The sequence below is a fragment of the Vipera berus genome, assembly GCF_964194415.1.
Source record: "Vipera berus genome assembly, chromosome: Z".
Classification (NCBI taxonomy): Eukaryota; Metazoa; Chordata; class Lepidosauria; order Squamata; family Viperidae; genus Vipera; species Vipera berus.
In genome coordinates this window covers 29,737,263-29,751,072 of record NC_138205.1, presented here as the reverse complement: position 1 = coordinate 29,751,072, position 13,810 = coordinate 29,737,263, and the positions used below count along the sequence as shown (strand labels likewise).

The 13,810-nt window shown below is 37.9% G+C and overlaps 1 protein-coding gene across 1 annotated transcript in view; it reads right to left on the bottom strand.

Moving 5' to 3' along the window:
• LOC308679121 (potassium voltage-gated channel subfamily A member 7-like) overlaps positions 1-5,427 on the bottom strand; it is a 30,514-nt gene extending 25,087 nt beyond the window's left edge. The window contains exon 1 of the mRNA XM_081346392.1: positions 4,540-5,427. Within this exon, the coding sequence (XP_081202518.1) occupies positions 4,540-5,115 (576 nt within the window). The 5' untranslated portion in view covers positions 5,116-5,427. The remainder of the gene's footprint in view (positions 1-4,539) is intronic.
• Between the last annotated feature and the right edge of the window lie 8,383 nt (positions 5,428-13,810).

Below are 13,810 nucleotides of genomic sequence, written 5' to 3'. Positions count from 1 at the left end.
CAGTGGGCTAATGCCTCCTTAAGTAACACCAGCTGCCTGCTATTAGTGCAGGTTCGCGTCCCACCAGGCTCAAGGTTGACTCAGCCTTCCATCCTTCTGAGGTAGGTAAAATGAGGACCCAGATTGTTGGGGGCAATAAGCTGACTTTGTAATAATGCCGCTGGGGGGGGGCGAAAGCCCTAATAAGCAGGCATATACATAGAATGAAGGCTATTGCTAAGCACATTGATTTGTGCTTTAGATTGTAAGCCGCCCTGAGTCTTCGGAGAAGGGCGGGATATAAATGGGATTTTTAAAAAAAATTACAATGCCTTGGTAAGGCCACACTTAAGATTACTGCATCCAGTTTTGGTCAGCACGATGTAAAAAAGATATTAAGACTCTAGAAAGAGTACAGAGAAGAGCAACAAAAATGATTAGGGACTGGAGGCTAAAACATATAAGGAATGGTTGCTGGAATTGGGTATGTCTAGTTTAATGAAGAGAAGGATGAGGGGGGACATGATAGCAGTGTTCCAATATCTCAGGGACTGCCACAAAGAAGAGAGAGTCAAGTTATTCTCCAAAGCACTTGAAGGCAGGACAAGAAGCAGTGGATGGAAACTAACCAGAGAAGCAACCTAGAACTAAGGAGAAATTTCCTGACACTTAGAACAATTAATCAGTGGAACAACTTGCCTCCAGAAGTTGTGAATGCTCCAACATTGGAAGTTTTTAAGAAGAGATTGGACAGCCTTTGTCTGAAATAGTGTAGGCTTTCCTATCTGAGCAGGGGATTGGACTAGATGACCTCCAAGGTCCCTTCCAACTTTATTACTGTTATTGTTATTATTAAATGTGGGTAATTGTAATGTATACCTATTATTTCTAGTCATAATTTCTATAATAATGTATAATTGTTTCTGACAATCTTCCTTAAAATACATTTTATATACCTGATTGTTGATATTATGTCTCTCCACAGTCTTTTTTTTTCAATGTGAATTTCCCAATTTTCTTCCACCTTTCTTTATGGAGAATGTCCCTGTATTATTTTTGCTGTTCCTCTTAACTTATTAATAATCTCCTGAAAATATGTTCTCCAAAACATACAGTGTTCCAGGTGTGGTCTCACTAGTATAGGGTAGAGGGAATAGACTTCACATGTCTTTAACACAGTGCTTCCACTGATGCAGCCCAGAATGATGTTAGCCCTTCTAGCAACTATTTCATGCGCATACTCACATTGTTTTCATAACAATATGTATACATCTCCAATGTAGTGTTTCCAAGCTATGAATGTGTAGCCCGTATTTCCCCCCAAAATGGAGTATCTTATATTTCTTTTAATTGAAAGGCATCTTGTACTCTGAGCCCAATCTTCCAATCTGTCTTGATTAGACTGCACTTTTATATTTTCCTATATATTGCCAAGCCTTCCAATTTTGTCTCCTACATAAATCTGATCAGCAACCTAGCAATCCCATTATCTAGATCATTTGTAAAAATGTTGAATAATATTGACCCACAGATAGACATGGCCGTGGCCCATTGGTTACTGCTTTTCAACTTAATGTAAAGCTATGAATGCCAAATTTCTGAGTGCAGTCAGCCAGCCTGTTATAAGCCCACTTTATTGTAGTGTCTCCAAACCATATTTAACAGCTTGACAGTGGGAATGCTGGAACCTTGTCAAATATATCTTGAGCACAGATAACAATGTTCCTCATTGAGACTCCCTGCATTATTCACAGAATTTTGTGGGTGAGTGCAGATAACAATGCTTCAACCTGTACCTCTCTAAGAACAAAATATCCCCACAGTGCTGTGTTGCACTAGGAACTATCCATCTGAAAATATGTAGGATGGCCATTTTTTACTAAATTATATTGCTTTGAAAGGAAAAATAACAAGCTGTTTAATATATGCCCTTCTTCAAAAAGTTCAAGGCAACTATATGCAAAGGTGGGGAATAGCTTTCATTTTATCCTTACAACAATTCTTTGAGAAGTTCAGCTAAGAGATATCAAGTGATCAAAGATCACCCAATGAGCTCCATAGTTAAGCAGAAACCTGTATCTCCCCAGTCCCTCTCTAGACACAATAACACACTGCTTCTAAGTTAAATAGGAGGAGGAAATGTTTAACATTCTACTTTACAATTGAGTTTCTGCTACAACGTTTCCTGGCTGAATTACTTTTCCTCTCTTAAGTGTCCCAGTTTCTTATTTCCAAAAGTATGAGACTCTGAAATGAAGCAGTTTAATAAGTATCTGGAAACCAACCCTCTTGAGTGCTCTCCTTTTATAACCTAGAGGATAGAATTACAAACTTCACAAACCAAGATGGAATATTTCCAGAGATTATTAAGTGAAAGGAAAGCTTAGGCTTTTCCTCCATATGTTGGATTTTCCCCTGAAATTTCAGTTGAGCTGGGTGAGAATCAGATAAAGGGCAATGTAAATTAACCACAGGAGAAAGCACTGTATGAAGAGGAAGAATTATATATTTATTTCATTCCTATTCCTGTAGTTCCTTGCAAGTATTTTTATCTGATTTTTTTTCTATTTTACCCTCTCTACAAAGTTTCAATATTCCCAGCATGCATGGGGAATGATGGGGGTTGTAGCTCAACACATTTTGAAGCAATACATACAGCCAGGCTGCTAACTGTACATTGATGATAGAAGATCTATTGGGGATTCCATGATATATACAGTCTCTAGGGCCATTTTTTTGGCAGACAGAAAGATAGAGGCAAAATCTGAGCTCAGGTACCTATTGGGTCCAATATCTCCTATGTGCTACATCCTTACAGCATCCTATCCCAACTCTGATTTCTCAATTGTCATTGGATTAAACCCCCTTCCCCTGATTATTAACCATGTTCATAGGAAATGACAAGCACATTTTCATTTAATTTCATTTAATGACTCTTGACTGGAAGCACTATCCTATGCCTTTCTAAATTTTACCAGCTTCTTCAATATTCAGTGGCACTATTGTGTTTAGTGTGACTGAAGTATTCCAAAAATAATAGAGACAAATGAAATGACATTGGCTGCAGAAGGCATATAGTGGGTGAAGGCATATACTCAGACAAACGAAAAATATATTTTAGCTGAGAGAACTCAATCTCAGTGTGAAAGATACATGAGCAAGGAATATGTAAAAGATGCTATCTATGTTGACACCATAGCAAAGAATAAAACAGCATAAATTTTATATTTACTATTGTGTCTGTCCTATTATAGACTATCAACAGGTGCTGAATCATTATTTCCCCAACATTTAAAATTTGGGATTTGCAATCTAAACCCAAATGGAGAATATTACATGAGTGAAAGCTAGTTTAGAAGTTGACAGTGAAAGTCAAGCAAATCTGTCTACCTTGCTTTTTGTTTTGTTCCTTTCTGAATTCCAAGGTTCTGCAAGCATAGTACAATATACAGGTTTTTAGGATTATATTTCTTGTTGAGTCAGCTAGCAAGACAATCACTACATTAGGACAGAGAATTTCAACTTTTTATTTGGGAGACCTATTTGAGAAGGCTGAAAAATCACAGAGGCTAACCATTACAACAATGGCAGCAGATGGGGGGAGAATCAAAACACAGAATAATTAGCATTGAAAGAAACATACTGATTTATGAAGGAATATTACTTTGCTGAGAGTTGCTATTGTCATTATTGCTACTTCAACCATTTTTAGTCCAGGTGCCTAACTTTACTCCTATCCCCATCACACAATACTGTAGATAATAAGGAGGCCATGAAAGCCATGTGGAGCAGTAGTTGGTAAAAAAAACATTGATTTTTGAGTAACATTATTCGAGACCATAATAGTTGGAGATCCCCACATTCTTTATGGCCTATGATACAATAATAGATACATGTTATCTTGAGGAGAACAGAAGCATAACTGTTTCAACTCATTCACTGGTGATCGCAATCAATTATGAAGTTTTGCAATGAAAAGTACAGTCCACTGTAGTTGGGGAATTGATATTAAAGAAATTAGAATCAAGATGGCATTGAGTTTTCAGATGAAGGCCCATTAAGTAAAGAAATGGTTGCATCATTAAGCTACTTATTTTTTAAAAGAATTAAAGAAGTGGCCATTTAAATTAAATATCTAATTTTTTCAAATATCAGATTTGGAATATGGCATTCTTAAAAAAGTAACGGTATCAGAATGACAAACTCTAAGTCTCGAATGGCAAAATACTGGTAACAATACTACCATTTGTATGACAGAAATAGAGGTTTATCTGAACCAGTAAGAGAAAATTATATCTGAAAGTTCCTAAAACCATTTAAATTATAATGTGGCATCAGAGTAATTGCCCTAGAACTCTACATTTATTGGATTACAACTTTTATCATTATTAGGCAAAACAGCAGGTCTTGTCTAAGACATCTGGAGAACAAGTGGGGAAAGGGATTTTGAAGGAAAGAATATTCTGAAATATCAATATTTACCTTTTAGAGAAAGGAGAACAGAGAAAACAATGCAACCAATTATAGAGAAAAATAATCAATAAAGCCTTCATAACTTACTGGCAAAGACATGTCGCTCTCGTCCCGAAACTCAGGTAAAGTCTCCAGACAAAAAATCACAATGGAGATAAGAATGACCATAACTGAAATGATTGCAATGATGCGGGCAGCTTGGGAGCTCTCTGGATGTTCAAAGAGCAGCCACACTTGTTTGAGGAATTCTCTCTCAGGCATAGGTTGCTCTTCTTCCTTGATGAATCCTTCATCATCACGAAATTTGCTGAGAGCTTCTTCACCCAGCTGATAGAATTTGAGTTCCTCCAAAAAAACATCAAGAGGGACATTGATTGGCCTTCGAAGCCGTCCTCCAGATTGGTAATAATACAGAATAGAGTCAAAGGAAGGCCGGTTGCGATCAAAGAAGTATTCATTACGCAATGGGTCATAATATTGCAAACGGCGCAGAGGATCACCCAGTAAAGTATTGGGGAACTGTCTCAAGGTCTTTACTTGGGTCTCAAATCGTAGGCCAGAAACATTTATCACCACCCGCTCGCAACAGTCCTTGTGGGAATGTCCCCCACAGTGGACAATGGGCTCACTTTCCCCTGCAGTCAGTGGCAATAGTTTCTCCATGGTAAAGCTGGCAGCTACAGAGAGCCTGAGATGATGTAGGAGGTCATGATTCGAAGTTCACCCAAACGCTGAGGCCTTCTCCAGAGAACTCCCAGTTCAGGTTTGCTATCCTGTATCCTTTCCAATATCAGTCTATTCACACTATTTGTATCTCAGCTGACATCTTTTCTCCTAATTCCCCTTCATCTATTTTCACTCTTTCACTACCTGCTTTAAACATATCAGCTCTAGTTTCTAATTTACTTCTTTCCTCCTCCTCCTCCTCCTTCTCCTTTTGCTATATCATTTCCTTAGTTCATGCCATCTCCTTTCTTTTCCTGCAACAAACCTTTCTGTTAAAGCTGATTGTCTTCAGCCATGGATAATCACACCGCCATCTCAACACTACTCTCGAAATTGCTTTGGTATTTTCAAAGGGGTTATAGCCACAATTTAGATTCCCCCTCCCCAACTGTCCTTCTCTATGTCCCCTTTCTGAGAACACCCCTGTCTTCCAGTGCCAGCGTCAAGGTTTCTGCCTGTAAACACTTTCCCTAGACCTAGGGATATCAGGTTGCCCCAGGACGTTACAGACTCTTGGCCCCCTTGCCAAAACCCCAGCACCGCCTCCAACTCCATGCCTAAAAGCAATCCCAACAGTACTCTGATCAGAAGAGGGAAGAGCTAAAAATAACCGAGTGACATAGGGGAAGGCAGAGTGCCCAGGGCAGAGAAAAAGGTGGGCAGGACACCTTCAGGAGAATACAGAAGATTGCCAGTGAGAACTCTTGTGCTCCCCTATTAAGAGAAATTGTGCTTAAGCCTGGACATCCCAGTCTTTTAAAGAAGAATAGGACCTCATGAGCGATATATAACAGTAAGCAAAGATTGAAAATTTGGATTCAAATGATACTCTGTATCATAGATTAGAGATTGAGAAGGTAATAAACTAAAACAACTTTAGGCTTTATCCTTCCCAGAAACTATCAAGTCCTTTCTGAGTTGTTTCAAGTCTTGAGAGATCATGGACAACAAAAATATACAAAGTGTTCTCCCCACCCACTGTATTGCCTAACATGATTCCTAGTATTATTACATTTGTTCCTTCTTATCTGCCTTCATTGTTTTTCTCATTTCTTTTTTTGGGGGGGTTTCCTCTTTCATCAAATGCTAATTATCTTACAAAAACTTGATTCTGTTGTTTTCTCCCCTCCTCTGCATTTTAAGTATGCTTTACACAGACTGTATAACTAAGGTAGCACAGTACAGTATGCTCTTTATGTACATCAGAGCAAATTTAGGAAAAATAAATACAAAATAAGCCAAAATACATTTCACAGTACTGAAATAGTCGCCTATTGTTCAGCCTGCTGTTCAACAACTGACCTGAATGTCAGTAAAGTTAAGGTGTTCACTTTCCTTTTTTTAATGGTTCTCTAACTTTAAATTGGAATTGGACAGAGCATCTCTTCAAGAAATAATTTCCTGAAATAGAGGGTTGTTCTTGAACATCCTTTTAGATGAAGGATTTCCCCTGCAGGACATGTAACAACCCTGCACAGTAATGTTTTTGCTGCCTTTAGATATTTAACTGGTCTCCTCTTTGACCTGCTTTAAGATCTGATCAAAAACACATTTGTCTTCCTTTTCTTTCAGGATGTTGTATTTGGTTCCTTTGATCATTTTCTTCCTGTTGCTAGCTTTATAATTGCATGCAGTACAGGTTTAACCCTCTCTTTGGCTTTCCATTTAGCTTATTGCAAAGTTGGCCCTGAACTTCTAACATCTCTCTCTTTTTCTCTCAGATTTGTTTGATTGTAAAGACGTAGACAGTCTGATCGTATTTGTTCATATTATATTGTTCCAATACAAGTTTAGATTATTTTATCATTAAGACGTAGCAATGTGATATATACTTCAGGTGTTTTGTTCCTCATTCAAAAATATTCTCTAATATTAAAAAGAAATCCTCCCACCCTCCAAAAGAGGTAAAGCAAGGCTTGATGTTCTGAGTTGCAAGGAAAGTTTATGGAAGCAGAGCATGAACCCACAATCTTCTTCAGATTTGATTTATGTGAGCATCAATTTCTCCATTTAAAGAATTTTGTATTTTTAAAAAAAAAATTAGCTCCTTTTTCTAGTGTCATGCCTTCTAATCTTTTATGTGGCTAGGATTCAAGATTTTTTGTTCTAGTCCATATTTTTCACACTGATTTGGAACAAATGACCAAACTAGGTTTAATGATATTGTGCTAGCACTCCACAGATGAGAAATGTACACATATTTTTCCTGCAGGGTCAGCAGCTAAGACCAGTCTATCATAACTGGTCTTCTGAACAACTGCTAAGGTGTCATCTGGTATTTACTCAGAATTTTGCAGTCCATGTATGGCACTTATTGGGTTTGATGTCTGTGCTACAGGCTGTACTACATAAAGTTGTCAGGATCTGGATAAAAACTTTAAATTAACTAATTACAACTAATTAAGCAGAGCTGATATATTTGTTATAATCCTATTGGATGATTTTTATGAAATAAATGAAACAAGCAACCGACATTGGTGTATTTCTCCACTCAGACTCCTTGGATATATTAGCAGAAACAAGCTTCCATCAACATATAGTAGACTGGCAAAGATATGCCAAAATTCAGAGAATGGTATGCCTTAAGCACTCAGTGGAAATCTTTTCACCATTGCTAATCTTAAAGCCTCTAATAAATATCCCAGAAAACTTATAGTTGGAGTAGAGTTTAAAAATGATTACCCCAGTTAATTTTCAGAAGCCTAATTATTACTGAAATATTACATTCTGCTTACTGTATTACAGAAGCAAAAAAAAAGTTAGATGGGACCAAATCTGTAGCCATAAAAATATAAGGGAAGATGACCTTCGTGCAAATGGAACACGTAAAAATGCAAGTAGAAAAATAGGGACCACTACGGTGGGAAGGTAACAGCATTCTGTGCGCCTTTGGCGTCTAGTCATGCTGGCCACATGACCACGGAGACGTCCTCGGACAAGCGCTGGCTCTTCGGCTTTGAAACGGAGATGAGCACCGGCCCCTAGAGTTGGAAATGACTAGCACGCATGTGCGGGGGAACTTTTACCTTTACCTTATTTTAGGTGAACATAAGACCATGCTCTACATTTTTTTCAATTTATATGTAGGAAAAACTAAAGAGATCATTATCAATTTCAGAAAAGGCCGGCACAGCTACACACCTGTGTGTATTAATGACTGACTTGTGGAGGTGGTTAGCAGCATCAGATTTCTGGGTGTGCAGCTAACGAGTAGGCTAGATTGGTCACTCAACAGTGAGACACTGATGAAGCGGGTACAGCAGCACCTGCATTTTCGGCATCACATAAGAAAAGCACATCTTCTTTCCCCTGTCCTGAACACTTTCTATAGAGGGATGATTGAGAGCATCCAGTCATATTGCATTGCAGTTTTGTTTGGAAGCATCACTGCTTCAGACAGGAAGGCGGTGCAGAGAGTGGTGAAAATGGCAGAAAAGATTATTGGTAGTTCACTTCCTTCTATCCAAGACATAGCATAAAAGCAATGCTTGAGCAAGGTCTGCCAGATTGTCTGGGATGCTACAAATCCTCTTCATGACCTGTTTTTCTTGTTACCTTCTGGGAGGAGGTTTCATGGTATCCGAAGCAAAACATCCAGATTCAGTCAGTTTTGTTCCATATAGCATCAACCTTGTGAACACTCAAGTTTCCTCCTCTGTGTGTATGTGTGTGTGTAGCATGTAAATATGTGTGTTATGTATGTGTATTGACAGATATATACTTTCCTCTGAGAGCAAGCAACAGAATTTCATTTTTAATGTTGGCCAGTGTGCTCACAGTAAAAAATGACAATAAAAGTTATCTTAGCCTATCTTATTTTATCTTAATCTGAGGCTGAGGGAAAATATTAAATCCTAGGTTTTCCATCTTCTCATCCAATAATTTTTCCCTGATTTTTTTTAAAAAGGAAAAACCCCTTTTCTCCACAGAGAAATCTCCCTGCTGCTTTTCTTCTTCTGCTTGAGATTGAGAGAAATTGCAAGAAGCTTGAGTCACAACAGGTATGCTTCAGTTATGGAATTATATTCAGAAATGTTTATAGTTAATTAGAAATCAATTTACCCAGGAGCATTTCCTCCAAATGGGGAAAAGCCACTCTGCTTGAGACTCCCCGGCCTTTTCCAACTTTTTGCTTCCAATGTGAGAATTTAATGAAAAAATATTTCTCTAATGAAAGACCAGAGCTACAGAAATGGGAATATTGTAGACCTAACGTCCAGTGCATTTATGAAAATAAGCTTAGTATCTGGTGGCTAGAAATATTTTTACCAGCTAATGCTGATTTGCCAAATACAATGCTATTTGGATAAAACAGGCCTTGCATGAATTTGTCCCTAAATTTCTAAATCTTTCTCTACATTTAATGTTCTTTTTTCTTCTTACAGAAGTATTTTTAATTTGTACTACAGGATGACAATCGGGATACTATCTAGTGTCACTACATAGCTTTTCAAGGTTCTGTATCAGCCTTAAGCTTAGTACTGTGTGGATGCCTATACCACAAACTAGGCTGTTGTATTTACACTGAAAAATTTGGATAATCTCTAAATGATAGCAGTCACAGAAACTCTTAGTCTTGCCATTTAAAAATTATCCGGATATTTGCAGTGCCTAATTACATGTCCATTATTCCCAGTCACCATGTGAAAAGAAATATGTAGCTTAACCGAAACTCTCATTCCTGAATTTTCTGCAAGCTGAAAATCCTTTTTTTTAAACACCAACAAGCTTTTGCTTGTGTTCATTGCAGCTATTTTTTAAACTAAATCTGTCCCTGCTTCCAATTGGTTTCAGTATAACCTACCTCAGTGGTGGGATTCAGTCGGTTTGCATTGGTTCGGCAGAACCATTACCTACTTTCTCTTGAGTTTGGCGAATTGGTTGTTAAAATGGCACTTGAAAAAAGTGGAGTTCGTGTGTGCACCTGCCATGCACTCGCCCGTGTCCACCATGCTCTCCACAGCACACTGCAGCTGACCCGAGGCAGCCAGCCAGGCACCAAAGTGCCACCAAAAACAACGGAGTCAGTGTGTGCACTTGCCCTGCCTGCATCAGCCATGCTCTCCACAGCACTCTGCAGCTGATCCAAAGCATGGAGGCAAGAGAAACATGGTAACATAATCTAGTTTCCTATATCTGTTTTATTGTTCTTATTTAAGAATTAAAGTTATGAAATAATAAACTACCTTTTGCTATATTGGGTTTTTTATACTTAAAATGATCATTAGAGCAGAGAACTGGTTGTTAAATTATTTGAATCCCATCACTGACCTACCTTTGAGGGAACTATAAAGTTTAATTTGCATTATTCCCTGGTTTCAAATGAGGACTACTTGTATACTTTCTGAATCCTATCTATGCTTTCTAACTAACTGCTATAATGGAAGGAAAGCTTATCTGCTGACTTTGCTTCTTTATGCAACTTGTGAAATATCTTGATTTGTTAAGTCATATCAACTGTGAAACCTATGCTCTAGTTCATGCTCATTTCCAAGTTTCTTTACATTATGCTCTTGAATGGGATTCCTAGTTACATAAAATCTCAATGTGTGTTGGACTCACAACTGTGATTTGCACACACTTTCAATTCTTAACATTCTATGTTTAAAGTGGCATGTTTAGTTATCAGAGGATTGTGTTCTTACTTGGCAATTTATGAAGTATCTTTTACCTGGTTTATGACCCAAGACAGTATTTAACTTGTATAAGGGATTTTTAAGAGATAAATAATATCTCAATATTATTTTTATAATTTCCAAGGAAAGCAAATCTTTCATATCCTCATTAGACTCTGAAAAGCAATTACTGCTACAAGTGTGATTGTCCCATCATTTCCTGCTAATTGACCAATAGTGCCACCCAGTGCTTTTTTTCTAAAACAAAAGGTGCCGGAACTCAAAGGTGCTGTAACTGGGAGCGATGCCGGTGTCTTGCTACAGCGTCGCCACCCATCCTTTGCACCCCCACCCCTGTGGCTCGGAGCCACATGCCGCGGGGATTCCTCTCCTCACAGCCGCCGCGGGGATTCCCCTCCCCGCAGTTGCCATGCCGCAGCCCATGCTGAGCCCCCACCCGGAGCTGCTCCGAACCCCAACTCAGAGCTGTGTTCCTTGTGGCAGTGGTCTCCGGTGCCAAACAGTCTCTTTCCAACCAAATCCAGAATTTTTTTTAACAAATATTGGTTGCAAAGTTGGCATTTCTGGATGTAATACAGATATTTTGGACTTATTTTTGTTTCTTTGCATGTTTGATATTTTTAAAAAGGCATATGCTACTGACTACGCTTACGCACATATGTAACATCTTTTGCTAGGATACATGACCACTGCTTGTCCAGAATGTGAAAAGTGAAAGATTGTGAATAAACTAAATTTTAATGTACAGATAATACCACCAGAAATTATTTCAGCCTTTTAAATAAATGTTGTTATTGATGTTAAGCTCACCATGGAAAACATCATATATTGTTATGTATATACTAGGTTAATTATTTAAAGACTGAAGTGCAACATAACTAGATTCTAAATAATATATTTTTCAAAACACACAACAGACGAAACAGTAAAAGTAAAGTCCAAATTAAGAATATTTCATTCTTAAGAATTGTTTAATTTAAAGTGGTTTAGTTGTAATACAGTATGTACAAAAGATACTATTTTTTTTCTAGCATCAGCTAAATTAGACATATTACATTGAGAAAAATGTTTCTCATTTCTTTCCTGTGACCTTTATTGATTTCATTGCAGAGATGTTAACATAGGAAATAGATTATTTTGTTATCTAATTTTACCTTCCAAAAGACAGAAGCAGATGAAAAATGTGATTCTTTCCTGTTGGCTTTTTTGAATTAGCTGTTTTAGATTCTAAAAGTTTAGTTCCTAAAGAAGTAACCTTGTAAATATTTAATGTCCTCCTCTAGTGCAGGGTAGGCAACCTTGGCTCTTTTATTACTCAAGGACTTCAACTCCCAGAATTCCTGAGCCAACATGGCTCAGCTTGGAAACCTCTCTCTTTCCCCTCAGCATGGCTGGCTCAGGATTTCTGGGAGTTGAAGTCCATGAGTCATAAAAAAGAGCCAAGATTGCCTACTCCTAAAGCCAATAGAGGGAGCTTTTTTGTGTGTGCAAAAAAAAGGTGCCGGAAAGCTGTTCTGAGCGTTCTATGAGAAAAAAAGCTCTGGTGCCACCTATTGCCAGGCAATTCACTTTAAAAAACCCTTTTCTAATATATATGGTTTTGTTTATACATCACATTTAGAAACAGTCAATCTCCCTCACAGAGTGACTCTGGGCCTTATACAAGTAAAAACATAAAAGCTATACATTTATTTGGAGACAATTAAGAATGAATAAATTCTATGGGCCTCAAATAAGGCAGCAGAGCCAAGTCTTCAGATATTTCTGAAAGGCCAGGAGAGTGGGGGCCAGCTCTGTACACTCTTTCTTCTTTTCAATTTTGTGATAACAAGAAGTGATAACATAGGTTTATAAATAGAACTCCGAATGTCTCACCATAAAATTCTATTGAGTTATTGTCAAAATACAAACCTGAATGGACATTTTTCAAGATTACTCTGTCAGTAGTTGTTTTCATGGTGATGTCTATTTCACCTGATGCACACTTTGATATTTTTTTTCTAAATGGAATGTATAATTGATGTATTTAGAAAGTGATCTTTTATACCCACTTCTTTATAGAACACAGCATTTACAGAGTTCTGAATATTTTGGAAAATTTTTCAATGATAACTATCCCACGCTTATAAAAAGGGTATGTGAAAGCATATTATATAGGTCAGGGTGTCAAACTGCTAGTCCATGGGCCAGATGCATCATGCAGAAGCTGCGCCCACCCCAGCTCTGGCAAGGGGGAAAAAGGTCATGATATGTCACATGACGCAGAGAGTTTGACACCCCTGATATAGGTAGTCCTTGACTTACCACAATTGAGCCCAAAATTTCTCTTTTTAAATAAGACAGTTGTTGTGAAGTTTGCCCCATTTTATAACCTTTTTTTGTCACAGTTAAGCAAATCACTGCAGTTTTAAGTAAATTATGGTATTTTAAACAAATCTGACTTCCGCCATTGACTTTTCTTGTCGGAAGCCAACTGAGGTGATTACAAATGGTGATCGCATGACCTTGGGACAATGTAACTCTCATAAGTGCAAGCCAGTCACCACCTGCCTGAATTCTGATCACTTGACCGTGGGGATGCTGGTGCAGTTGTGTTAAAACTGATCATAAGTCACTTTTTCAGTGCCACTGTAACTTCAAATGATCACTAAATGAACAGTTGTGTGTCAAGGACTACCTGTATTACTGGTATTACATTCTAAAATAACAAATTTGGTCTTCCCAAAGACGCGTCTACACTCAGCATATTTTTCCTAACCAGTTAAGTACCAGCTTTTAATGTTCCTCACCCCACCTTTCATAGGCAAGAGACTGAAAAACATTTTGCTATACTGTATAATACTGTCTTGACACTACTAGCCCCTACTTCCTCATACTATAGTAATCGGATGGGGAAATGGCAGATATTTGCCCCTCTCCCTGCTCCCTCAAATCCTGTTATTCAAGAAAAAAACTGATTTGGTTTCTTCCTTGAACAAAGGTAACCAATGCTGCCA